At 66.0% G+C, this 24,006-nt stretch overlaps 1 protein-coding gene across 1 annotated transcript in view; it reads right to left on the bottom strand.

Annotated features, from left to right (window-relative positions):
• TNXB (tenascin XB) overlaps positions 1–24,006 on the bottom strand; it is an 80,290-nt gene that overhangs the window by 32,071 nt on the left and 24,213 nt on the right. The window contains exons 7-23 of the mRNA XM_036356443.1: positions 22,547–22,915; positions 21,285–21,578; positions 18,205–18,495; positions 17,584–17,886; positions 15,741–16,073; positions 15,084–15,407; positions 13,282–13,614; positions 12,626–12,949; positions 10,809–11,141; positions 10,153–10,476; positions 7,583–7,888; positions 5,405–5,704; positions 4,085–4,390; positions 3,501–3,809; positions 2,738–3,070; positions 2,081–2,404; positions 266–598 (exon numbers count right to left, since the gene is read on the bottom strand). Of these exons, the coding sequence (XP_036212336.1) occupies positions 266–598; positions 2,081–2,404; positions 2,738–3,070; positions 3,501–3,809; positions 4,085–4,390; positions 5,405–5,704; positions 7,583–7,888; positions 10,153–10,476; positions 10,809–11,141; positions 12,626–12,949; positions 13,282–13,614; positions 15,084–15,407; positions 15,741–16,073; positions 17,584–17,886; positions 18,205–18,495; positions 21,285–21,578; positions 22,547–22,915 (5,439 nt within the window). The remainder of the gene's footprint in view (positions 1–265; positions 599–2,080; positions 2,405–2,737; positions 3,071–3,500; positions 3,810–4,084; positions 4,391–5,404; positions 5,705–7,582; positions 7,889–10,152; positions 10,477–10,808; positions 11,142–12,625; positions 12,950–13,281; positions 13,615–15,083; positions 15,408–15,740; positions 16,074–17,583; positions 17,887–18,204; positions 18,496–21,284; positions 21,579–22,546; positions 22,916–24,006) is intronic.

Raw genomic sequence — 24,006 nt, 5'->3', positions numbered from 1 at the left:
TGGTCATGGCCGGGCCCTGGTCACTTCAGGGAGCCCCTCGGGGCAGCCTCACTGACATGCCTGGAGCCTTGGGGTCGGCTGTGGCCGCAGCCCCCGCACAGCCCAGGAGCCCTTCTCTGCCCAGGGCCCCGCTGGTGCTCAGGGAGCCCAGGGGAGGCACAAGGGCACCACGGCTCAGCCTCGAGCAGAGGGGCCCCTGCGCCCCCTCAGCCATCACGAGTGTCATCTCCCGCAGGTCCCCCCGGGGTTCCCACCACCCACTCACCTGTCACCCCGGTGGCAGAGGCGGGGCCCTGGCGCTGGCCGTCATGGAAGCCATACAGGTGCATCTTGTACTTGTGGTCCGGCTCCAGGCCCGAGATGGTGACCCCGTCCTCGTGTCCTGGCACCCGGACCGCCTTGGGCTGCCCGTCCCCGTTCTTGTACTGGACCAGGAAGTGGTCAAACTGGCCCTGGGGGACGGTCCAGGACAGGCTCAGCGAGTCCGGGGAGGATCCCGTCACCGTCAGCTCCCCCAGCAGGGGCTTCACAGGAGGCTCAGGGGTCGTGGTGGGGGGGACTTGGGTGGTCACAGCTTCGTAGTCGGGAGCTGGACGAGCTGGACAGAGACATGGGGGACAGGTGAGGTCTCCTCAGCCCTCAGCGCAGCACACACAGGGTCCATTGCAAACATAAGGCAATAAGGACCCGAATCTGCCGTCCACAGCGGCTCCAACTCCAATTCTTTCTGGTCCCTCTAATGTCTCCTTCAACCCCTCACAGTCAGCCTTCCTCCCCCATCTCCCCACCACCCACCAGCAAACCTTCGACCCCCTCCCCAAGCACCCGCCTCCCAGACCCCACCAGCACCTCTGCGACTCCCCCTCAGCACAGGCTCTGCTCTCCTCTGAACACGGGCCCCGAGGTCCCTGTGCCCGGGGCTCCTGCCACTGGGCCTGGGTGGCATCTCACTCGCTTTGGCTCAGGACTTTGCTCCCAAACAGCTCAGACCCGACCAGAAACCTGCAGTCTTCCTGGCCTGCTCCCTCCTCCGTCCTCAGCTGCCCCGGGCCTCACTCTCTCTGAACTTCTCTCCCATCTCCCCGCCCCACACACCTGCAGCCCAACCACCTGGCCTGGGCCACCCCCACCTCTCACCTGTGCTCCCCCCTCCCTCCTGTTGTCCCTGCCTCCCTCCCATCCCTCTGCGCAGCGTCCAGACGGGACCAGAAACGCACGGTGATGGAGTCGGTCTTACTTAAAGCTGCACAACCCTGTGCGCCCGGAGGAGCCCTGCTGCCTGAGCTGCCCACTCTGCACCCCTTCTCGGGACTGTCCCCCACTCAGAGCACTTCATCCAAACCCTCTCGGGTGCCCCGTGCTCCCAGTTCCCAGGCCTTTGCACCAGCTGTGGCGTCGTGGATGTGACACACTCTCCGTCCTATCGTGCTGTCACCATGCCCACACCTGCCTGAGCGCAGGCCTCAGCTGCCCTGGGGGGGCCGTGGACAGGCTCCTAGGCCTCACAGCCCAGGCCTGGCCTGACCCAGGGCTTCCTGTCGTATCCACCCCCCTTTGCCTGTTCTGTCGGTTCACAGCCTGTCTTCCCACGACCAGGAGCCCCATTAGGATAAGACCTTGTCTCTCTGCCAAGTTCAAGGTCGACCTGTGAACTCCCGTGGCTGGGCTCATGGTGCCCCATCTGGCTGACCCACTGCAGTCCTAAGTCTGGTGATGTCTGAACCATGAGGTTGGGGCGCTGGCAAGACGCTGCTCTCTGAGCACCTCCCAGCCTGTCAGGGCTCCAGTCGCCCCTGAGGCCCAGCAGGTGGGGAAGACCAGGGATGCGGGCAGGACTCCCTCCCGCAAGTTCTAAGGAGTGTCCGATCCCTTGGCTGTGAGGTGCGGCCAGAGGCCCCTGTGGGGGAAGCGACTCTCCAGTCCCAGCCCCCCTGCCCCAGCCTCACCCTCTACCAGACCCCAGGCCAGCGGCGGAGCCTGAAGGGGGTCAGGGGGTAAAACCGGTGTTTCCACGAAGATGGTAACAAAGGGAGAGTCTTCCAGGGCCCTCCTCCCTGCCCTGCGGCCCCGCCCCACTCACCGGTCAGGCCCAGGGTGGACGCGGGGCCCACGCGCCGCCCCCCGTGCAGGCCGTACAGGTGCATCTTGTACTTGCGCCCCGGCTCCAGGCCCCGCACGGTGACCTCGCTCTCCTCACCCCCGACACGCACCACCTGGGGCCGCCCTTCTCTGTCCTTGTACTGGACGGTGAAGGCGTCGAAGTGGCCCCGGGGGACGGTCCAGGACAGGCTCAGCGAGTCCGGGGAGGATCCCATCACCGTCAGCTCCCCCAACAGGGGCTCCTCGGGGGGCTCTGGGGCCTCCGTGCTGGGTTCTGCGGGGCTGGCGGTCTCCTCCTCTGCAGCTGAGAAGCACAGACACAGGGCGGGTAAGGCAGGCTCCATGGAGATGTCCGGGTCTCCTCCCAAGCCCTGGTCATGGCCGGGCCCTGGTCACTTCAGGGAGCCCCTCGGGGCAGCTTCACTGACATGCCCGGAGCCTCGGGGTCGGCTGTGGCCGCAGCCCCCGCACAGCCCAGGGGCCCTTCTCTGCCCAGGGCCCCGCTGGTGCTCAGGGAGCCCAGGGGAGGCACAAGGGCACCACGGCTCAGCCTCGAGCAGAGGGGCCCCTGCGCCCCCTCAGCCATCACGAGTGTCATCTCCCGCAGGTCCCCCCGGGGCTCCCACCACCCACTCACCTGTCACCCCGGTGGCAGAGGCGGGGCCCTGGCGCTGGCCGTCATGGAAGCCATACAGGTGCATCTTGTACTTGTGGTCCGGCTCCAGGCCCGAGATGGTGACCCCATCCTCGTGTCCCGGCACCCGGACCGCCTTGGGCTGCCCGTCCCCGTTCTTGTACTGGACCAGGAAGTGGTCAAACTGGCCCTGGGGGACGGTCCAGGACAGGCTCAGCGAGTCCGGGGAGGATCCCGTCACCGTCAGCTCCCCCAGCAGGGGCTCCTGGCGAGGCTGTGGGGCCTCGGTGCTGGGTTCTGTGGATCTCGGGGTCTCCTCCACTACCTCCTGGGCGGCTGAGAAAACAGATGGGGGACAGGCTGTAAGGGCGACGTGCTTTGCTGGTGACATGAAATATGGTGATCGGGCCCATCCGGCAAACACTCTCTCGAGCTGTAGGCCAGTGGTTTGTGTGGCCTTGTGAGCCACCCAGTGGCTGGGCCCTGAGCCAGGCTGAGGTCCCCCGGCTCCCACCCCGCAGTGCGGACAACTCGCTGGTGGGGCAGTGGGCTGGGTCCCTCGTGTCTGAGAAAGGAGCTGGTCGGGAAGACACCCTCGGTCTGTCCCCAAGGTCACCGCCAGTGTTGACATCATGTACTAAGGGGCAGTGAGCCTCTCCCACCTGCCATCTCCCTTTCCGCTCCTGCGGCCCCAGTGCTGCCGGAGACTGGGAGACGGGGAGAGCCTGGCGGGAGGCGGGACGGTCTGTTGGGCAGCCACACTCACCTGTCACAGCGAAGGTCGAGAGCGGCCCCACGCGCCTGCCCTGGTGCAGCCCGTAGAGCAGCAGCTTGTACCTGCGGGCGGCGTCCAGGCCCCAGACCCTGGCCTCCCTGAGGCCGCCCTCCACAGGCAGCACCTGTGGCCGCCCCTCCCTGTCCTTGTACTGGACCACGAAGGAGTCAAACTGGCCCTCGGGGACGGTCCATGCGAGGCCCACGGAGTCCGGTGTCACACTGGTCACCTGCAGCTCCGCCCCCAGACGGGGTTTTGGGGGGCCCTTTGTTCCAGCGACACTCACAGCGCCCTGCGCCTCTGAGAGGGAGACACGGAGGAGCCGGCTGAGGCATCGGGAAGGCTGGATGACCTCGAAGGGCAGGAGCAAGAGGCCCGGAGACTGGCTCTGCCAGGGCTGAGTCGCCAAGGGCTGGTGCCATGGGCTTAGGCCGGGAGAAGGCGGGACTGATCCCAGCCCCAGCGGCTGGGACCAGGTCACAACGGGGAAGGCAGCAGCAGGACGAGCAGCGGCAGCCCGGCGTGCGGGGAGCCAGGCACCTTCCCGGCAGCCAGGGCAGCGGCAGCGGCCTCACCTGTGGTGCCGTCCGCGCTGAGGGGGCCGTGGCGTCTCTTGCCCAGGAGGCCGTAGAGGAGAAATCTGTACGTGCGGCCGCTGTCCAGGGGGGTGATGGTGACCGAGCGCTCGTGGCCACCCACAGGCACCATCCGGGGCCCGTCCCTGTCCTTGAACTGGACCACGAAGGAGTCGAAGTGGCCCTCGGGGACCGTCCAGGAGAGGCGCAGGGAGTCTGGGGTGGGATCTGTCACCCGCAGCTCCCCGAGGCGGGGCGGGGCCTGCGGGCTGGCGTCACCGTGGGCCGCTGGCAGAGAGGACGGTTCTGCGTTTATGTTCCAGAGTGACTCCTTCAGGCCTCTCGTGGAGTGCAAACCCAGAACTGCCCAGATGAGCAATGCGTCCCCCACCTCTCCCTCCCCCCACACCATCCCGCTGCCTGCGCCTCCGCCCACTTGCGCCAGGAGGGGCTCTGTCCCCAGGCAGCTCTGGGCAAGGGCCCCTGATGCTGCCCATCTGACTCCCCGTGCTGCCTGGCTCTTCCCACTGATCAGGCTGGCAGGCATGGCGTTTCTCTCCTCTTACCAAGGAGCCGCTCTCGCTGATTGCCTGGCCTCTGGGGGCATCAAAGGGCCCAGGACCCCTGACGGGGGGCGGGGGGTGCACAATGTGAGGATGAAGGTGACCCTCACAGGCCCTGGTGGAGGGGCTGCCCCGAGTGATGGTCGGGGAGAAGACGGGGAGCTCAGACAGGGGACCGATCTGGTGTGGGAGCAGGAAGCCACCCTGAGGCCTGGGAGGAGCTGGTGTGCTGCCTCCCAGATGGCAAGGACGCTGACCACGTTGTTGCTACTGGAGTTTTCTGGCAACAGAGAGCCCCTGGGGCAAGGGGGGCCCAGACCGAACCCAGGAAAGAGGCAGCTAGGCCGCCAGCCCTGGGCTCCTGGGGTCCCGTCTCCAGGCTCCGAGAGGGGGCCAGAGGTCCTGCGGGCAGATATGGGACCCATGGGCCTGAGCCAACAGGGTGAGAACTCGGGTGAGAGTCGGAGGGGAGATGGCCAGACCCCCGGGCTGAGGCCCCCGGGCAGGGAGGCGGGGCTCTGCTTCTTTCTCCCCTCCCAGCACCTGTCCCAGGCCCCACGTCCTGGAGGGGGTTAGGGCCTCCCCTTCACAGGCGTAGGGTTGTGAGAAGACGGGGAAGTCCGGCCTGGCTGTCAGGGGCCTGGGCGGGTGGGGGGCTTGTCCAGTGAAACAGGAGCACAAAGGGGGGCCTGGTGGCAGGACAGGAGACCAGGAGGGTGAAGAGGGGCCTCGGCTAGTTTCAGGGGGTCCCTCTCACCTGTCTTTGCCTCCACAGAAATGGGGCTGCGTCGCTTCCCTTCCTGGATCCCAAAGAGCAGGAACCTGTACTTCCTGTCGGGCTCCAGGCCGGGAACAGTGACCGCGCGCTGGTCTGCGGCCACAGGCACCACCCGGAGCTGCCCGTCCCTGTCCTTGTACTGGACCACGAAGGCGTCGAATTCACCCGCAGGAACCGTCCACGAGAGGCCCACGGAGCTCGGGGTCACATCTGTCACCGTCAGCTCCCCCAGGCGTGGCTCCTGGGGGGACTCTGTGGCTGGAGCTGGCGGGAGGGGAGCTGGGTGGGGGAGGACAGAGAACAGGGCTGAGTGCTCTGAGGGACAACTGCCCCCCAGGGCTCCGGGCTCCCAGGGCCAGGGAGGGGCCTGAGGCGGGATCAGCCACCGCCGCACTGTGACTGCCTCTATCTGAGCGGTGCATTTCCCTCCAGCGGACACAGGAAGCAGCCACGGTGGCGACAAAACGGAGCCGCGTGCTGACCTGAGGAGCTCATGGTGGGTGGATATCCTAGGTCAGTCTCTCCCCTGACACAGGTCCATCTGCACCTTAACTGAGCCGTCTATTGTCCTTTTGCATCTAGGATAACACAGCTGATAAACGTGCCTTCACAGGCACAAAGCAATTTCCCTGCTTCCTTTGGACCCCTCAAAGCACAGCCACCGCACCAGAGCGGGCGTCGCACTAACTGTCTGCACCACCTGTGTGGAAGCAGCATGTGTCTATCATTTCACTCCCTATCCAATCCCAGAGGTGTCCCCCATTCGCTTTCCCCGCCCCCCTCACCGGCACCAGTGGATTTCATGTCGCCCACTTACGGCTCCTCTTCTGATCATAATGTATAAAGCAGGGTGCAGAAGTGCCATTTTCCGGGGCATTTTCTCAATTCGTTGAGATTCTGCTTCCCAGCAATTGTCATCTGTTTGGTTCAGATAAACTCACAAAACTCTCAACAGGTCTGAACATTCCTTACGTGGACAATGGTGGTCCAGCAGCACCCGTGACTGTCCTCACATCACCTGAGAGCTCCTGCCCAACCACGGCACGCCGGCCGGCACGTCCACAGGCGCCTACGCCTCCTTATTTAACGGGCGGGTAAGGAAGCCCCTGCACTCCTAAACCTTACATTTGAATTTAAAAACATTTTGATAACTGTATATTGACATCATTGTTTTCCTTTGTAATTCCATGCATCTTATTTTACAGTTTTTACTTTTATTTATTTCTTAATCCTCACCTGAGGATATGTTTCCCATTTACAAGAGAGAGAGAAAGAGAGAGAGAGGAAGGGAGAGGGAGAGAGAAACATTGATGTGAGAGAGAAACATCGATTGGCTGCCTCCTGCTTGCACCCAACGAGGGATCGAACTCACAGCCTGGGCATGTGCCCTGACTAGGAATCAAATCCACAGCCCTGAGGTGCACAGGATGCGCCAACCAGCAGAGCCACACCGGCCAGGGCTTATTTTACGGTGTTTTAAAATAAATATTCTTATTGCTTTCAGAGAGGAAGGGAGAAGGAGAGAGAGTTAGATACATCAATGATGAGAGAGAATCATTGATCAGCTGCCTCCTGCACGCCCCACACTGGGGATTGAGCCTGCAACCTGGGCATGTGCCCTTGACCTGAATCGAACCCAGGACCCTTCAGTCTGCAGGCCGGCGCTCTATCCACTGAGCAACATTGGCTAGGGCTATTTTACGGATTTTAAAACAGTGCACACACATTGCAGACACCCTGGCACACACATGGTGGAAACCAGTCCAGGAAGTCATGAGGGCAGGAAGGCCTGGGCGCCAAGCACGGGGGCCACTTCTAGAGGGGCTGCGGGGGGAGGTGTCCACTTGAATCCTGTCCACTTCCTGTGACAAGATTCAGGGGTGACTGCCACTTAATGCCAACAAAGTGGGCGGCAGGGGAGGCGGCAGCCATGTCCAAATCGCAAAGGGCGTGTGAAGAGAGTGGAGGACACAGCTAGACACTGAGAGAGGGAGAGGGGCATCTGCCCTGGAAGTGGGGCAGGTGAGAGGGAGACAGGCCATGGGGCTGGGGGGGAGGGCAAGGCCCAGCCTGCAGAGGGAGGCAGGGGCAGGACCTGAGAGAGATGGTGTGGGGGCTCTGGAAAGCCATGGCTGGGGCCTGCCTGGCCTCACTCACCTGTCACAGCTCCCACAGAGAGCGGGCCCAGGCGCTGCCCGCCGTGGAGCCCATAGACGAGCATCCTGTATCCGCGAGCGGGCTCCAGGCCGGGGACGGTGGCCTCACGCTGGTCTGCGGCCACAGGCACCACCTGGAGCTGCCCATCGCTGTCCTCGTACTGGACCACGAAGGAGTCAAACTGGCCCTCGGGGACGGTCCACGCGAGGCCCACGGAGCGGGGGGTCACGCCGGTCACAGTCAGCACCCCCAGGCGCGGCCCCAGGGGCGGCTCGGTGGCTGCAGGAGCGGCTCCCGGTGCTGGAGCTGAGAGAGTGGAGGCAGCTGTTAGGTAAGCCCTCCTCCCCCGAGTGGTGATCACGTCCACTGCCCTCATGGTGCCCGCGAGGTGGTCGGAATCAAACTCTGATGGGCCCGTTCTTCCAGGCCCTGGGGCTTTGGGGGCTGCCCGCCGTCACTGAGGCCTGGGAGAGGCCTTAGCGGCCCTGCCGCCTGGACTGTTTGCTCAGCACCCTCCGCCGTCCGCACCGAGCCCAGCCCTCAGCTGCTGGCCCTCGGCCTGCCCACCGCACCTCCAACCCCGCCAGGCCCGGGAGCAAGTCCTGTGGGCACTGCCTGGGGAGGCTGCCGCTGCTCGCCCACTCCGCCGCCTTCGCCAGGCAGCGCCCGCTCTCACGGACCACCCCACCGGACCGCCCCGAGGTCGCCTGCCTCGCCCTCACCCTCCGCCGCTCCCAGTGTTAGCAGGCGGTCAGAGGCGCCCACCGCCTCCAGAGCAAAGCCACGCCCTGACGGCGGCCTCCAGGCTGCACGTCCACCTCGCACCCCCCCAATTCCGGAACATTCCTCGCCGGTCCTTCCCTCTGCCCCAAGTGCCGTCTCCAAGGGCCTGGGTGGCATGTGCTGGTCCTCCTTCCTCAGCTGGGCCCTCCCACCACCTTCCCATCACTCGCCTCCCGGGCGCGGCTGGCTCCCCGCGCTTGTCATGTGGCACCGCGGGCGGACGGCCTGTGCCCGTGCGGTCTCCCCCGCTGGCCTGGCACGGGGCTCAGCAGCAGGAGCCCTGGCCGTGCCCCCGCACCAGGGGGTCACCACACGCTGGCTAAGTTAACGCGTGGTTGAGCGTCAACCGATGAACCAGGAGGTCGGGGTTCGATCCCCGTAGAGACGTGTAGGGGGCAGCCAATCCATGACTGTCTCTCATCACTGATGTTTCTATCCCTCCCTCCCTCTCCCTCCCTCTCTGAAATCAATAAAAATATATTAAAAATAAAATAAAAACGAGGCCTTGGGGAGAGATGGGCCAGAGTGGGGAGGGCAGGGGCGCGCTTCATTTCACGGCCTCGGCTCCGCTCGCTTCTCTCTGTGCTTCTTTCCACGAGAAAGGGACTGGCCCTCGCCTCAAGCCTCGCTGGTGGTTCGGCTTAACTGGGAAGGTGGGTTATTCCCGCCGCCGGGGATGCAATCCCGAGGCTGCACTGGGCATAACACGTTCCCAATGTAGAAATGCTCTAACTCGCCACGCGCCTTTCTCCTGCTGCACCGCACGTGCCCTCGGTCAGCGCCGCCAGCACCCGCCTGCTCGGACAGGGATCGCCCTGCGCCCTCACAGTTCAGTCCCGAGGCCGGAACGCAAATCAGCTGGTAGATTCCAGAACTCGATGTGCTCTGCCGCCCCTCCTCAGCGCCCAGCCGGCCACCCTTCCCAGGGACCAGAGCCTGCCTGGCTGCCCAGGGCAGGGTCACCCCAAGAAACCTGCCGCGCCTGGGCCTGGCACGGCCTCCACCCTGCTACGTGCAGGACAGTAACTCAGGCTAGCTTTCCCCTCTCTACTCTCAGTGCCGAATAAAGAAAAGAAGCCAGGAGTGGAAGGTTCTGGAAACTAAGCCAACCACGTCATGGTGAGGGTGGGCTCTGTGGACATCAGCCTGGTTCAAACCTCTCAGTTCCTCTGCTTTCAACCCTGCTTGTTCCCGAGAGGAACAGTGGTTTTCAGAACTGTGTATCGTTCCTTCAGCCAACAGGAGGCCAGGGGACACTCCTCGCTGGGCCCACGCTGGGCAGGTCAGCAGGAGGGTCCCAGAGGCCACCGGGGGCCACGGCCTTTGTGCTGTCGGAGAGGAGGTGCCAGGCTGGGTCCTGTGCGGTGGCCAGGCAGCCAGGAGGCTTCTCCTGGTGCAAAGGCGCTCACGGGGGTGAGAGCTTCCGCCCCAGTGGTGGGGCCCGGGCCTCACGCACTCTGGCCCGGGAAGCAGCCAAGGGGCAGAGGAGGGTGTAACAGCCCAGAGGCAGCCGCTGACAGCAGGCTCTCCACGTGCCAGGCCTCCTGCGGGCTTTCTGCTGCCAGCTCCCTGCACCCTGTGAGGTGGGCACGGTTCCCGTCTTACAGGCGAGGAAAGAGGGGCACCGATGCTTAAAACTGGTCCAAGGCTGTGCAGCTAGTGGCAGCTCAGTCCCTATGAACTGCTCCTCCTCCTCTACCTCAAGATGGTGGGGCCACGGCAAGGACAGCCACCACCACAGAGAGGCTGGGGCACCAGTGGGAGGAAAACGAACCTGCCCCACTCACCAGTCAGGCCCAGGGTGGACGCGGGGCCCACGCGCCGCCCCCCGTGCAGGCCGTACAGGTGCATCTTGTACTTGCGCCCCGGCTCCAGGCCCCGCACGGTGACCTCGCTCTCCTCACCCCCGACACGCACCACCTGGGGCCGCCCGTCCCTGTCCTTGTACTGGACGGTGAAGGCGTCGAAGTGGCCCCGGGGGACGGTCCAGGACAGGCTCAGCGAGTCCGGGGAGGATCCTGTCACCGTCAGCTCCCCCAGCAGGGGCTCCTCGGGGGGCTCTGGGGCCTCCGTGCTGGGTTCTGCAGGGCTGGGGGTCTCCTCCTCTGCAGCTGAGAAGCACAGACACAGGGCGGGTAAGGCAGGCCCCATGGAGATGTCCGGGTCTCCTCCCAAGCCCTGGTCATGGCCGGGCCCTGGTCACTTCAGGGAGCCCCTCGGGGCAGCCTCACTGACATGCCCGGAGCCTCGGGTCAGCTGTGGCCGCAGCCCCCGCACAGCCCAGGGGCCCTTCTCTGCCCAGGGCCCCGCTGGTGCTCAGGGAGCCCAGGGGAGGCACAAGGGCACCACGGCTCAGCCTCGAGCAGAGGTGCCCCTGCGCCCCCTCAGCCATCACGAGTGTCATCTCCCGCAGGTCCCCCCGGGGCTCCCACCACCCACTCACCTGTCACCCCGGTGGCAGAGGCGGGGCCCTGGCGCTGGCCGTCGTGGAAGCCATACAGGTGCATCTTGTACTTGTGGTCCGGCTCCAGGCCCGAGATGGTGACCCCATCCTCGTGTCCCGGCACCCGGACCACCTTGGGCTGCCCGTCCCCGTTCTTGTACTGGACCAGGAAGTGGTCAAACTGGCCCTGGGGGACGGTCCAGGACAGGCTCAGCGAGTCCGGGGAGGATCCCGTCACCGTCAGCTCCCCCAGCAGGGGCTTCACAGGAGGCTCAGGGGTCGTGGTGGGTGGGACTTGGGTGGTCACAGCTTCGTAGTCGGGAGCTGGACGAGCTGGACAGAGACATGGGGGACAGGTGAGGTCTCCTCAGCCCTCAGCGCAGCACACACAGGGTCCATTGCAAACATAAGGCAATAAGGACCCGAATCTGCCGTCCACAGCGGCTCCAACTCCAATTCTTTCTGGTCCCTCTAATGTCTCCTTCAACCCCTCACAGTCAGCCTTCCTCCCCCATCTCCCCACCACCCACCAGCAAACCTTCGACCCCCTCCCCAAGCACCCGCCTCCCCGACCCCACCAGCACCTCTGCGACTCCCCCTCAGCACAGGCTCTGCTCTCCTCTGAACACGGGCCCCGAGGTCCCTGTGCCCGGGGCTCCCGCCACTGGGCCTGGGTGGCATCTCACTCGCTTTGGCTCAGGACTTTGCTCCCAAACAGCTCAGACCCGACCAGAAACCTGCAGTCTTCCTGGCCTGCTCCCTCCTCCGTCCTCAGCTGCCCCGGGCCTCACTCTCTCTGAACTTCTCTCCCATCTCCCCGCCCCACACACCTGCAGCCCAACCTCCTGGCCTGGGCCACCCCCACCTCTCACCTGTGCTCCCCCCTCCCTCCTGCTTTTCTTGCCTCCCTCCCATCCCTCTGCGCAGCGTCCAGATGGGACCAGAAACGCACGGTGATGGAGTCGGTCTTACTTAAAGCTGCACAACCCTGTGCGCCCGGAGGAGCCCTGCTGCCTGAGCTGCCCACTCTGCACCCCTTCTCGGGACTTTCCCCCACTCAGAGCACTTCATCCAAACTCTCTCGGGTGCCCCGTGCTCCCAGTTCCCAGGCCTTTGCACCAGCTGTGGCGTCGTGGATGTGACACACTCTCCGTCCTATCGTGCTGTCACCATGCCCACACCTGCCTGAGCGCAGGCCTCAGCTGCCCTGGGGGGGCCGTGGACAGGCTCCTAGGCCTCACAGCACAGGCCTGGCCTGACCCAGGGCTTCCTGTCGTATCCACCCCCCTCTGCCTGTTCTGTCGGTTCACAGCCTGTCTTCCCACGACCAGGAGCCCCATTAGGATAAGACCTTGTCTCTCTGCCAAGTTCAAGGTCGACCCATGAACTCCCGCGGCTGGGCTCAAGGTGCCCCATCTGGCTGACCCACTGCAGTCCTAAGTCTGGTGCTGTCTGAACCATGAGGTTGGGGCGCTGGCAAGACGCTGCTCTCTGAGCACCTCCCAGCCTGTCAGGGCTCCAGTCCCCGCCGAGGCCCAGCCTGTGGGAAGGACCAGGGATACGGGTAGGACTCCCTCCCACAAGTTCTAAGGAAGTGTCCGATCCCTTGGCTGTGAGGTGCGGCCAGAGGCCCCTGTGGGGGAAGCGACTCTCCAGCCCCAGCCCCACTGCCCCAGCCTCACCCTCTACCAGACCCCAGGCCAGCGGCGGAGCCTGAGGGGGGTTAGGGGGGTAAAACCGGTGTTTCCACGAAGATGGTAACAAAGGGAGAGTCTTCCAGGGCCCTCCTCCCTGCCCTGCGGCCCCGCCCCACTCACCGGTCAGGCCCAGGGTGGACGCGGGGCCCACGCGCCGCCCCCCGTGCAGGCCGTACAGGTGCATCTTGTACTTGCGCCCCGGCTCCAGGCCCCGCACGGTGACCTCGCTCTCCTCACCCCCGACACGCACCACCTGGGGCCGCCCGTCCCTGTCCTTGTACTGGACGGTGAAGGCGTCGAAGTGGCCCCGGGGGACGGTCCAGGACAGGCTCAGCGAGTCCGGGGAGGATCCCGTCACCGTCAGCTCCCCCAACAGGGGCTCCTCGGGGGGCTCTGGGGCCTCCGTGCTGGGTTCTGCGGGGCTGGGGGTCTCCTCCTCTGCAGCTGAGAAGCACAGACACAGGGCGGGTAAGGCAGGCTCCATGGAGATGTCCGGGTCTCCTCCCAAGCCCTGGTCATGGCCGGGCCCTGGTCACTTCAGGGAGCCCCTCGGGGCAGCCTCACTGACATGCCCGGAGCCTCGGGTCAGCTGTGGCCGCAGCCCCCGCACAGCCCAGGGGCCCTTCTCTGCCCAGGGCCCCGCTGGTGCTCAGGGAGCCCAGGGGAGGCACAAGGGCACCACGGCTCAGCCTCGAGCAGAGGTGCCCCTGCGCCCCCTCAGCCATCACGAGTGTCATCTCCCGCAGGTCCCCCCGGGGTTCCCACCACCCACTCACCTGTCACCCCGGTGGCAGAGGCGGGGCCCTGGCGCTGGCCGTCGTGGAAGCCATACAGGTGCATCTTGTACTTGTGGTCCGGCTCCAGGCCCGAGATGGTGACCCCGTCCTCGTGTCCTGGCACCCGGACCGCCTTGGGCTGCCCGTCCCCGTTCTTGTACTGGACCAGGAAGTGGTCAAACTGGCCCTGGGGGACGGTCCAGGACAGGCTCAGCGAGTCCGGGGAGGATCCCGTCACCGTCAGCTCCCCCAGTAGGGGCTTCACAGGAGGCTCAGGGGTCGTGGTGGGTGGGACTTGGGTGGTCACAGCTTCGTAGTCGGGAGCTGGACGAGCTGGACAGAGACATGGGGGACAGGTGAGGTCTCCTCAGCCCTCAGCGCAGCACACACAGGGTCCATTGCAAACATAAGGCAATAAGGACCCGAATCTGCCGTCCACAGCGGCTCCAACTCCAATTCTTTCTGGTCCCTCTAATGTCTCCTTCAACCCCTCACAGTCAGCCTTCCTCCCCCATCTCCCCACCACCCACCAGCAAACCTTCGACCCCCTCCCCAAGCACCCGCCTCCCCGACCCCACCAGCACCTCTGCGACTCCCCCTCAGCACAGGCTCTGCTCTCCTCTGAACACGGGCCCCGAGGTCCCTGTGCCCGGGGCTCCCGCCACTGGGCCTGGGTGGCATCTCACTCGCTTTGGCTCAGGACTTTGCTCCCAAACAGCTCAGACCCGACCAGAAACCTGCAGTCTTCCTGGCCTGCTCCCTCCTCCGTCCTCAGCTGCCCCGGGCCTCACTCTCTCTGAACTTCTCTCCCATCTCCCCGCCCCACACACCTGCAGCCCAACCTCCTGGCCTGGGCCACCTCCACCTCTCACCTGTGCTCCCCCCTCCCTCCCTCCCATCCCTTTGCACAGCGTCCAGACGGGACCAGAAACGCATGGTGATGGAGTCGGTCTTACTTAAAGCTGCACAACCCTGTGCGCCCGGAGGAGCCCTGCTGCCTGAGCTGCCCACCTCTGCACCCCTTCTCGGGACTGTCACCCACTCAGAGCACTTCATCCAAACTCTCTCGGGTGCCCCGTGCTCCCAGTTCCCAGGCCTTTGCACCAGCTGTGGCGTCGTGGATGTGACACACTCTCCGTCCTATCGTGCTGTCACCATGCCCACACCTGCCTGAGCGCAGGCCTCAGCTGCCCTGGGGGGGCCGTGGACAGGCTCCTAGGCCTCACAGCACAGGCCTGGCCTGACCCAGGGCTTCCTGTCGTATCCACCCCCCTCTGCCTGTTCTGTCGGTTCACAGCCTGTCTTCCCACGACCAGGAGCCCCATTAGGATAAGACCTTGTCTCTCTGCCAAGTTCAAGGTCGACCCATGAACTCCCGCGGCTGGGCTCAGGGTGCCCCATCTGGCTGACCCACTGCAGTCCTAAGTCTGGTGCTGTCTGAACCATGAGGTTGGGGCGCTGGCAAGACGCTGCTCTCTGAGCACCTCCCAGCCTGTCAGGGCTCCAGTCGCCCCTGAGGCCCAGCAGGTGGGGAAGACCAGGGATGCGGGTAGGACTCCCTCCCGCAAGTTCTAAGGAAGTGTCCGATCCCTTGGCTGTGAGGTGCGGCCAGAGGCCCCTGTGGGGGAAGCGACTCTCCAGCCCCAGCCCCACTGCCCCAGCCTCACCCTCTACCAGACCCCAGGCCAGCGGCGGAGCCTGAGGGGGATCAGGGGGGTAAAACCGGTGTTTCCACGAAGATGGTAACAAAGGGAGAGTCTTCCAGGGCCCTCCTCCCTGCCCTGCGGCCCCGCCCCACTCACCGGTCAGGCCCAGGGTGGACGCGGGGCCCACGCGCCGCCCCCCGTGCAGGCCGTACAGGTGCATCTTGTACTTGCGCCCCGGCTCCAGGCCCCGCACGGTGACCTCGCTCTCCTCACCCCCGACACGCACCACCTGGGGCCGCCCGTCCCTGTCCTTGTACTGGACGGTGAAGGCGTCGAAGTGGCCCCGGGGGACGGTCCAGGACAGGCTCAGCGAGTCCGGGGAGGATCCCGTCACCGTCAGCTCCCCCAACAGGGGCTCCTCGGGGGGCTCTGGGGCCTCCGTGCTGGGTTCTGCGGGGCTGGCGGTCTCCTCCTCTGCAGCTGAGAAGCACAGACACAGGGCGGGTAAGGCAGGCTCCATGGAGATGTCCGGGTCTCCTCCCAAGCCCTGGTCATGGCCGGGCCCTGGTCACTTCAGGGAGCCCCTCGGGGCAGCCTCACTGACATGCCCGGTGCCCTGGGGTCGGCTGTGGCCGCAGCCCCCGCACAGCCCAGGGGCCCTTCTCTGCCCAGGGCCCCGCTGGTGCTCAGGGAGCCCAGGGGAGGCACAAGGGCACCACGGCTCAGCCTCGAGCAGAGGTGCCCCTGCGCCCCCTCAGCCATCACGAGTGTCATCTCCCGCAGGTCCCCCCGGGGCTCCCACCACCCACTCACCTGTCACCCCGGTGGCAGAGGCGGGGCCCTGGCGCTGGCCGTCGTGGAAGCCATACAGGTGCATCTTGTACTTGTGGTCCGGCTCCAGGCCCGAGATGGTGACCCCGTCCTCGTGTCCCGGCACCCGGACTGCCTTGGGCTGCCCGTCCCCGTTCTTGTACTGGACCAGGAAGTGGTCAAACTGGCCCCGGGGGACGGTCCAGGACAGGCTCAGCGAGTCCGGGGAGGATCCTGTCACCGTCAGCTCCCCCAGCAGGGGCTCCTGGCGAGGCTGTGGGGCCTCAGTGCTGGGTTCTGTGGATCTCGGGGTCTCCTCCACTACCTCCTGGGCGGCTGAGAAAACAGATGGGGACAGGCTGTAAGCGCGACGTGCTTTGCTGGTGACGTGAAACATGGTGATCGGGCCCATCCGGCAAACACTCTCTCGAGCTGTAGGCCAGTGGTTTGTGTGGCCTTGTGAGCCACCCAGTGGCTGGGCCCTGAGCCAGGCTGAGGTCCCCCGGCTCCCACCCCGCAGTGCTGACAACTCGCTGGTGGGGCTGTGGGCTGGGTCCCTCGTGTCTGAGAAAGGAGCTGGTTGGGAAGACACCCTCGGTCTGTCCCCAAGGTCACCGCCAGTGTTGACATCATGTACTAAGGGGCAGTGAGCCTCTCCCACCTGCCATCTCCCTTTCCGCTCCTGCAGGCCCAGTGCTGCCCCGGCCCACCCAGGAGCAGGCAAGAGATGGAATGTGCCCTGGCTGAGGGCTCCCAGGGGCCCTGCCCTCCCTCCCCTTTGACCCTCAGGAATGAGTTGCTAGGCAGGACTTGAGGCAAAAGTGAGAGATTTGGAGTGGGGAATGCCCTGCTCTCCCCTGGTTGTGTCTAGAATTGCAGCCCCAGGGCACTGACCCATGTCAGCTGCCCTTAGGTCTTTGCTGGGGCTCCATGGACTGGGGAGAATGGACAAGGGCAGTCAGCCCTTCTGTGACCCACGCCCAGTCCAGGGGGAACACTTCGGGGAGGTAGATGCAGGAGGGAGGAGGCAAGAATGGGGACCCAGGTGAGGACGGGGAAGGCATGGACGAGGAGCGGGGAAAGGATACTGGCAAGTCAGAGCGTCAGGGAGATGGAGCAGCTGCCCCGAGACTTGGTCTCAGTTGCTCGCACTGTTCTGCGTGCGGGATGGACCCTACCACTGTGTGAGCAGCTCCCGTTAGCATCCCCACCTGACAGGTGAGAAAGCGGAGGCACAGACCCTCAGTAACCTGCACAGGGTCCCAGAGGTCATATGGGAGAGCTGGGGTCAAAAGCCATGCCCCAACCATGAGGCTCCCAACCACAGAAATGCGCCGCCTGGGGAGGCTGGGCATGTGGAACCTGCTGGGGGCGAGTGGCCCTCCCCCGCTCCAGGCTGGCTGGGGGTCAGGGCGGCGTCCTCCCCATGCTGGCAGGCAGGGCGGTGCTCTCGTCCCTTGGATCTGCCAGCTCTGAACAGAGCAGCAGGGGCGTCAGGGTGTGGGCAGAAGTGAAAGCTCAGAGACAGGGCCCAAGCAGGTCCCGGAAGGGGAGGCCCTGCCCACACCCAGGGCAAGAACAGTGGCTGAGGACCAGGTGGGCAGGGGCAGGAGGAGGGATGTGCTCGGCTGGGAGAGGGGGCTGTTCTTGCAGGTAGAAGCAGGGCCACCCGGGCAGGGGGGGAGCCCTGGGATGTGGGAGAGAAGAGGCAGAGGCTTGGCGGAACTGGAGCTGAGAAAAAGAAGGGGAGGGAGGTGTGTAGGGCCCTGGGCCACATCCCTGGTTCCGCTCAGAGGATGGGGCTGGGGTGGGGCCGGGGGGTGGGGGGGCTGCAGCCCTGACTCACCCGTGGTGGCCACCACAGACACAGGCCCCACACGCTGCCGGCCATGGAGGCCGTAGAGGGTCATTTTATACTTCCGGCCGGGTTCCAGGCCGGCGATGGTGGCCGTGCTCTCCTCTCCCTTGACAGGCACTGCCCGGGGCTGCCCCTGTGCGTCCTTGTACTGGATCACGAACGAGGAGAAGCGGCCCCGGGCCACGGTCCAGGACAGGCGCAGGGCGTCTGGGGTGGCGCCAGTCACTGTCAGCTCCCCCAGCAGCGGCTGCTCAGGGGGCTCTGGGCGGGGCTCCTCTGTCCTCTCTGGGGCTGTAAGTTAGAGACCCAGCCCGGGCTGAAGGGGCAGCCGGGGTGTGGACGGCTGTCACCCCTGGAGGGTCAGACTGGGTACGTGGGAGTGCTGACCTCCTGGCGCGTCTGGCAAGCCAGGGTCTGACACATCCCCTGGGCCTGGGGAGCAGCGGAGGGTTGGACGGCCCAGCAGTGCGGGGTGGGGGTGGGGGTGGGGGGGGTGGGGAGAGGGGCAGGGTCTGGAGCCAGCCTTCCGGGGAGGCCCCGCGGGGCCTGGCTGAGGGGAGTGTGTGGAAGGGGGGCTGGGAGGGTCGCGGGCGCAGGTGCTGCCCTCACCAGTGGTGCCCTCAGCTGAGAGGGGGCCGTGCCGCTTCTTGTTGGCAACCCCAAACAGAGTGAATCTGTACTTGTGGTCGGCGTCCAGGGGGGAGACAGTGACGGAGCGCTCTGGCCCTTCCACGGGCACCACCTGGGGCCGCCCATCCCTGTCCCTGTACTGAACCACGAAGGAGTCGAAGTGGCCCTCGGGGACCGTCCAGGAGAGGCGCAGCGAGTGTGGGGTGGGCTCCGTCACCCACAGCGTGCCCAGGCGGGGCAGGGTCTCTGGGCTGGGATCGCTCCGAGGCACTGGGGGAGGGAGCACAGAGAATGGGGGACACAGAGGAGAGGCTGCGTGAGGCTGTGCAGGAGGCTCCCTGATGGGGGCACACTGACGGGCAGGTCCAGCCACCCTCCGCCTGCCAAGCTGTGTGCCGCCACGGGCTGTGCCCACCGGGAGGAAGGGCACCTTCTCCTGAACAAGGGGCCTCAGAGGCGAGGGGGCCTGGGAGCGCTTTGCCCGTCTCATGACCAAGGGGGTGCTGCAGGGCTGCCCCCTGCTTCCAGCTTCACTACTATTCACTAGCTGGGTTCTCGGGGGGGTGGGCACCATTCGTGGAGCGAATGGATGTGGGAGAGCCTCCCACACCGTGCCCTGGGCCCTACATCCTCCTCTCCTGCCCCTACTACCCCCCCCCCCCACGCTCTGTTCCCAGCACAGATTCCAGAAAGAGAGGTCTACCCTGGTGGTAGCCCTGCCCGACTTCCAGCCCCCAGCTCTCCCCAGAGCAGTGCTGAGCCCCCTACCCCAGCTCTCCCCAGGGCAGTGCTGAGCCCCCACCCAGCTCTCCCCAGGGCAGTGCTGAGCACCGCCCACCCCCCAGCTCTCCCCAGAGCAGTGCTGAGCCCCCCACCCCACCCCCCAGCTCTCCCCAGGGCAGTGCTGAGCACCCCCCCCCCCAGCTCTCCCCAGGGCAGTGCTGAGCCCCCCCCACCCCCCAGCTCTCCCCAGGGCAGTGCTGAGCCCGCCCCTCCCAGGGCAGTGCTGAGCCCCCCCCCCCCAGCTCTCCCCAGGGCAGTGCTGAGCCCCCACCCCAGCTCTCCCCAGGGCAGTGCTGAGCCCCCCCCCCCCAGCTCTCCCCAGGGCAGTGCTGAGCACCCCCCCCAGCTCTCCCAGGGCAGTGCTGAGCACCCCCCCCAGCTCTCCCCAGAGCAGTGCTGAGCCCCCCCCCCCCCCAGCTCTCCCCAGGGCAGTGCTGAGCCTCCCCGCAGCTCTGCCCAGGGCAGTGCTGAGCCCCCCCCCCCCAGCTCTCCCCAGAGCAGTGCTGAGCCCCCCCCCCAGCTCTCCCCAGAGCAGTGCTGAGCCCCCCCCAGCTCTCCCCAGAGCAGTGCTGAGCCCCCCACCCCCCAGCCTCTCCCCAGAGCAGTGCTGAGCCTCCCCCCAGCTCTCCCCAGGGCAGTGCTGAGCACCCCCCCCAGCTCTCCCCAGGGCAGTGCTGAGCCTCCCCCCAGCTCTCTCCCCAGGGCAGTGCTGAGCACCCCCCCCCCAGCTCTCCCCAGGGCAGTGCTGAGCCTCCCCCCAGCTCTCCCCAGGGCAGTGCTGAGCCCCCCCCCCCCCCAGCTCTCCCCAGGGCAGTGCTGAGCCTCCCCGCAGCTCTGCCCAGGGCAGTGCTGAGCCCCCCCCCCAGCTCTCCCCAGAGCAGTGCTGAGCCCCCCCCAGCTCTCCCCAGGGCAGTGCTGAGCCCCCCACCCCCCAGCTCTCCCCAGGGCAGTGCTGAGCCCCCCCCAGCTCTCCCCAGGGCAGTGCTGAGCCCCCCCCCCCCAGCTCTCCCCAGGGCAGTGCTGAGCCCCCCACCCCCCAGCTCTCCCCAGAGCAGTGCTGAGCCCCCCCCAGCTCTCCCCAGGGCAGTGCTGAGCCCCACCCCCAGCTCTCCCCAGAGCAGTGCTGAGCACCCCCCCCCCAGCTCTCCCCAGGGCAGTGCTGAGCCCCCCACCCCCCAGCTCTCCCCAGGGCAGTGCTGAGCCTCCCCCCAGCTCTCCCCAGGGCAGTGCTGAGCTCCCCCCCACCCCCAGCTCTGCCCAGGGCGGTGCTGAGGCGGAACTGTGAAGTCCTGTGGACACTGTAGCTCTGAATGTGACATGTCTGGCCACACCCTCCTTTGGATCTAGGACGGCTCTCTCGGGGCTCTGCCCTCTTCCAAGTCACCCCTCGGGCTGCCCTGTGGGCTCTCTCTCTGTGGTGCCCAGAGTGCTGGCCGTCCCTGGGTTCTCACGGGCTCACCCCTGCTCCTGCCCACTGGCACTGATAACCCCCACACCCCCTCTTCAGGTCTCCCCTCCACTGCCCACAGTCATGAGGGCAGGAGCATAGCCCCAGGCTCTCGCTTGCTGCTTGAGTGCCCTCTCTGTGCCTCCACTCTCCGGTCTATAGCATGGGCACGCCTCCCGCCCGGGCTGCTTGAGGATGGGGTGCCAGTCACCCAGCGCCTCCGGAGCACATGTGACCTCAGCAAATGCTTGGGAGGCGCGAAGCGCCCGCTGCTGTTCCTCACCTCTGCCCCCTGCCTCAGGGACGGGACTGCCTGACCCAGAAAGCCGGGCGCCTGAGCCCCTCGCATCCTTCACCTCCCGCATCCAGACTCACTGCCCGCCCCACCAGGCACTGCCATTTCTTGCCGGCTCCCACGGAGCTCACTTCTCCAGGTACCCTCCCCAGGGCCTCCGTGTACCTTGTAAGATACATGTAGAATCGTGTCTCTCCCCACTGAAACCCTCAGAGGCCCCCAGGGCCCTGAAGTAAGGTCCAAGCTCCTGTCAGACATGAGACCAGCACCCTCAGCTGCCCAGGCGCCCTGCTGCCCAGCGAGGAAACAGACACGGGCCCTCCTACAGAATCGCTCACCCTGCCTCCCTGTCTGCACTGCCCCCTGTCTGCACTGCCCTCCTCAGCCTCTCTGCCTGACTGTTTTCCCTTCAGGATTCCTCTCAGGGACCTCTGCCTCCAGGAAGCCCTCCTGGAGTTTCCAAAGCACCGAGAACGCTGGAGGACCCTGCAAGGGCAGGGCAGGCGGGTGATGTGCGTGACTGCTCTCACTTACAGATCTTGGCTTCAGCCGCCAGGGGGCCGTGCCTCTTCTTGCCCACAAAGCCGTACAGGAGGAATTTGTACTTGCGGCCCACATCCAAGTTGGTGATGAGGGCCGAGCGCTGGGGCCCCTCCACAGGCACCACCCGGGGCTGGTCCCTGTCTTTGTACTGGATCACGAAGGAGTCGAACTCGCCCTCCGGGACCGTCCAGTGCAGGAGCAGGGAGCTGGAGGTCACGTCGGTCACTGTCAGCTCGCCCAGGCGCGGTGGGGCCAAGGGCTTCCCGGGCTTTTCCCCGTCGCTGTCTAGAGGGGGAGGGGAGTAAAAGCAAAGCAGACTCAACCACCGCTTTATCCTGTCTCCTCCCCTCCCATCTGCCCACGAGCTCACTCCAGGCCGGACGGCTCCCTCCCTCCCTTGAAGACTCCGTGTCCCCACCGAGCCCGCTGTGACCAGCCTTCCCGAGAAGGGGCATGTCCCCCTCAAGCTCCCCACCCCTCACAAAGGTCCCAGTTTCTCTCCACACCAAGGTTCATGGGGCAGTTTCAGGCCCCCGTGCTTCCTGGGAGTTTGGAAACCCCCTGCTGCTGCAGGGCAGTCTGAGGACTCCTCAGGCCTCCTGCACGGCCTCTCCCTGTCTCCCTCTCTCCCTGAGCTGGACCTGGAGCTTTGGGGAGAATCAGCTTTCCTGGTCCCATAAGCGGGGCATGTGAGAGCCGGGGACCCCAGGCGCTGGCCTGCACTAGCTCTGCAGACCTCACCCATCTCTGCAGGCCTGCTGGCTACGGTGCTCCCTGACCCAAGGAACCCCCAGCCCCAGGAGAACCTGGACGATGGGACCACAGGGCCAGTGCCACCATCCTAACCTGCCCGGTGAGGGGGGCGGGGCTGTGGGGAAGAGCAGGGGAGGAGGGGGTTGAGGGTCATGTCATCAGAGGCCTCCCCACACCCACCCAGAGAGATCTGGGGTGGGGCAGAGGAGTGACCAGGATGTGGGAACAGGACTCAGGGAAAGAAAGCTGCAGGGAGAGCCCTGCCCCACCCTCTGACTTTCCCCCATTTTCTCTTCCTGGAGAACGCCCCTTCCCGCCCACGGGGTCGCGGTTCTCAGCTCACCCATCCCTCTTGCCTCTGACCCCTCAACGCCTTTCCTCTGCCTGTTTTCTCCCACCACTCCCACCCTGCCTCCCCCCCCCCCCCCCCGCCGAGTCCCGCGGGGGCCCAGGCCTCCCCCAACCTCAGGACCCAGGTCTGAGCAGAAGCCAGAATGTACCCATAATGCCTTGGTAGATGAGAGGGGCAGAGGGCTCGCCCTCAGGGGGCACCCCACGAAGTGACAGCTCATAGGGGGCTCCAGGAGGGGGTGAGGGCAGCAGTGCCTGCCGGACATCCCCGGGCAGTAGTTGGTCATGCGACCCTGGCCCATTGGGCACCCGGAGGCGCAGCTGGAAGTGGGCAAAGGTGTCAGGCTGGGCCATCCAGGCCACACGGAGGCGCCCTGTCTCGTCTCTGCCCAGCACTCGCAACTCCCCCAGCTCCTGGGGGCGCTGCTGCAGGCCGGGCGCCTGGGCTCCTTGAGTCGCTGAAGGGCCTGAAGGAGGAGGCTCCTCAGTGGCCCCCAAGAGGCTGGAAGGGGAGGACCCTGGGAAGGGCAGGGCAAGAAAAACAGGAGAGTCCAGTATGAGAGCCGGAAATGAAGCCCAGCGGGCAGGTCTGCCCTCTGGCCCCTAAGAGCCCACACACCTTCCTGGCCGCCTCATCCCCCCAGAGGCCGGCCAGCCCCCCAGACACGCCTGTCCCCCTCACCTGAGCAGACAGGCCTGCAGGTAAAAACTGAATGGAGCAAAGCCTCCCTCCCCCAGACTCCTGGGACCTCCAGCCCCTCCCCCAGCAGCCCCTCCCCCCCAGCACCCAGCACCCCGCACCCCGCCCGGTGGCTGTGGCCTCCATTAGTGCTGCAGCGGAAGCCTGGAAGAAAGGAGGAAGGTGGTGTGAGGAGGGAGGGTGCAGAGGAGAACGGGCTGTGAGTGGAGTGAGAGGCCTTCAGCTCAGCGGCATCTGGGCCCTACGGGGAAGAAAAGGTCCGCCACCCTCCCCGCCGCCACGGTGCCCGCTCGGCTCCTGTGGAGAGACCCGCAGAGGTGAGCCGGGCGCCGAGGGTCCCCCCCCCCATACAGCCGTGCGCAGGCTTAAGGCCCCCCAGCAGGCCCGCGGTGCCCTGTGAGGTCAAGGCCGAATTGTGGGAAACGGCAACCACTGAGCACAGTCTTCTGACTCCCTCACCGCGAGAGTCCGGCCGGGAGCTCTGGCTCCCTCTGCCCGCCCGCCCTGCCGGCATCCCGGCCGGCCCACCGACTGCCCCTGCCGTGGCCTGGAGCAGCAGTCCGCGCAGCCGAGCCTCGGGGCCCGAAGGCTGGGTGTCCTTGGCCTTGGGTGTCTGCCAGGGCCTGGGGGCGGAGGCGGTTTTAGGGACACGGGAGGGCGGTGCTTTGCTCGGGGGACCCGGGAGCTGGACCGGGAGGGCTTGGGCAGAAGGGCTGGGGGTGGCGGTCTGAGCAGGAGCGGGAGGAGCGGCGGGAAGCGGACCGCCCAGGCAGACGCTACCTGTGGTGGTGATGAAGGCGTAGGACTTGGAGGTCTGCCCGGCCCGCACCCCGTGGACCTCCACGTGGTAGGTGGTGCCGGGCCGGAGGCGGGGCAGGCTGACGGTGCGCGCGGTGCCGGGCACGCTCA

The sequence above is a fragment of the Myotis myotis genome, unplaced genomic scaffold, assembly GCF_014108235.1.
Source record: "Myotis myotis isolate mMyoMyo1 unplaced genomic scaffold, mMyoMyo1.p scaffold_m19_p_26, whole genome shotgun sequence".
NCBI lineage: Eukaryota > Metazoa > Chordata > Mammalia > Chiroptera > Vespertilionidae > Myotis > Myotis myotis.
This window is presented reverse-complemented; position numbering and strand designations above follow the sequence as displayed.